Raw genomic sequence first — 2,148 nt, 5'->3', positions numbered from 1 at the left:
ATCGATGTATGCATAAAACTAGAGATTTTAGATGATTGATATGCCGTTAGGGTTCATAATTAGTCATTCAATCAATCTGAATTATGCTTTCCGAACATTTTTTGTGTCTTAGCAACATAACTTTTCGACTAGTTTGAAATTCATCATTGACATCTGATTTTTCAATAATGCGAGGGAACAACAACTCGCTGAATTGACGTGTCAATAGGTTTGTAAATCAATTACGATTCACCTGAGTTAACACAAAATAACTGAATAAATGAGAATTCACTGGGACTTCCGTTTCCGTTTTGAATGTGAGTGACAGGTGTGCGAAAGAGTGCGAGAGAAAAGGAGAGAATTTAGCAGGATAGCAAAGGTGAGGAGAAAAGGAAATAGGGCAGAGAAGGAGCGGGGAAGACATAGACGGGAGGTCGGGTGAAGGGAATAGGGAGGCAGGGATAGAAGGGAAGGGCGGGGGAAAAAGAAAGAAGGGGGAGAGTTTTGAGGTTAGGCAGAAAGAGCAGGCGGACGGCAACGATTCGGATAAGATAGGAATAGGCAGTGACACCTAGGGAGTAAGAAGGGGGATAGAGTGGACAGGTAGGCGGCGGATAGATAAGGTAGGGAGCGGCGAAGGAGAGAAAGAGTATGAGTAACGCGGGTGGCCAAAAAGAAGGGGCGAACAGGGAAGAGGAGGAGAAAAAGAAAGGTAGGCCGGGGGTAGTAGCAGCGTTAGGGAGGGATAGGAGGCATAGCCTGGGATCGTCGGCGACGGTGCTAGACTTATGGAATAGAAAGCGGGAGGAGGAAGGGGAAAAAGGGGAGGAGGAGGCAGACGAGTTGCAGGAAAGAGAAAGAGTATTTGGGAAAAGCAGGAAAGTGCACCGATCGCCGGAGGGTAAGACAGGGGAGGAAGGGAAGGTAGAGGGAGGGGGTATACAAGATATGTTAAGGTTGATTAGGGAAGAGCTAAAGATAGGTCTAGAGGAGGTCAAAGAGCAGGGAAGGGGGATCAGGGAAGAAGTGGAAAAGATTAAAGGCGAAATGGCTAGAAGGGAAGAGCAGTGGGAAGTAGAGAGGGGGGAGATGAAGGAAATGATAAGGGATCTAGGTAAAAGACTAGAAGAGGTAGAAGAGCGGAGAGGGGGTGAGATGGAAAGGGTAAAGGAGAGGCTGATAGAATTAGAAAAGAAGAGTGCAGAAGGAGGGGGAGAAAGGCAGGTACAGGGAAATGCGGAAGTGGCGCAGGTAACAATAGATAGATTAAAAGAGATGGAGTGGGCCATAGAGAGGAAAGAAAGGGAAGAAAGAAGGGGAAATATAGTATTGAGAGGAGCGAGACTTGAGAAGGGAAGAGAAAAGGAAGAGTTGAAAAAGATTTTGCAGCTGATAGGGGTAGAGGTTGAGGTAAAGGATATGTGGGAGGTAGGCGCGAAAAAGGGGGGAGAAAAGGGGATATGGATAGCAAGACTAGGAAATAGGGAGCAAAAGAGGCAGGTAATGGGAAGAAAAAGCCTACTCAAAGGGAGGGAGGAGAGAATAGACGAGGATCTCACCTGGGCAGAGAGAAGAATGAAATGGAAGTTGAGGGAGATAGCAGCTATTGAGGAGAGAAGGGGAAACAGAGTAAGAATAGGGTATGCAAAGATCTGGATAGAAGGGAAAATGTGGAAGTGGGATGAGATAGGAGAAGTGCTTAGGGATGGTACAGGGAGAGCGAGGGAAGGGGGGCAAAGGGAGGGGAGGGGAAAAGTAGGGGAAAGCGATAGGGAAAGGTCAGCAAGCGAGGAAAGACAAGAGGGAAGTATAGAAGCACAGGGAAGGGTACGTAGGGAAAGGCAGTCGGGGGAATGGGTAGTGGGGGGGGACAGAGGCAGGTGGGGAGGGAGATAAGGAGGAGAGAGAGGGGAGTAGGCGAGACAGAAAGGGAGGGGTGGAAAGTAGCTTTTTGGAATGTGGCGGGGCTCGCGAGAAAGGATGAAGATTTCTGGAGGGGGCTAGGGGAGTGGGATGTAATATTTCTAATGGAGACATGGATAGAAAAGAAGGGGTGGGAAAGGATTAGAAATAAGTTGCCAGTAGGGTATAAATGGGAAGTGCAGTATGCGGTTCGAAAAAATAGGAAGGGAAGAGCAATAGGCGGAATGCTGTCAGGGGTAAGAAGGG

General features: G+C 48.0%; 1 protein-coding gene across 1 annotated transcript; it reads left to right on the top strand.

The window, feature by feature from the left end:
* The first annotated feature begins 630 nt into the window (after nucleotides 1-630).
* On the top strand, nucleotides 631-1,875 carry LOC124294391 (vicilin-like seed storage protein At2g18540). Its single transcript, XM_046739342.1, has one exon. It carries the CDS (start codon nucleotides 631-633, stop codon nucleotides 1,873-1,875), a length of 1,245 nt encoding a protein of 414 aa, XP_046595298.1.
* The last annotated feature ends 273 nt before the right edge of the window (nucleotides 1,876-2,148 follow it).

This window comes from Neodiprion lecontei, chromosome 5, assembly GCF_021901455.1.
Source record: "Neodiprion lecontei isolate iyNeoLeco1 chromosome 5, iyNeoLeco1.1, whole genome shotgun sequence".
Lineage (NCBI taxonomy): Eukaryota > Metazoa > Arthropoda > Insecta > Hymenoptera > Diprionidae > Neodiprion > Neodiprion lecontei.
The sequence above is the reverse complement of the archived record's forward strand: the minus strand, read 5'-3'. Positions and strand labels throughout refer to the sequence as shown.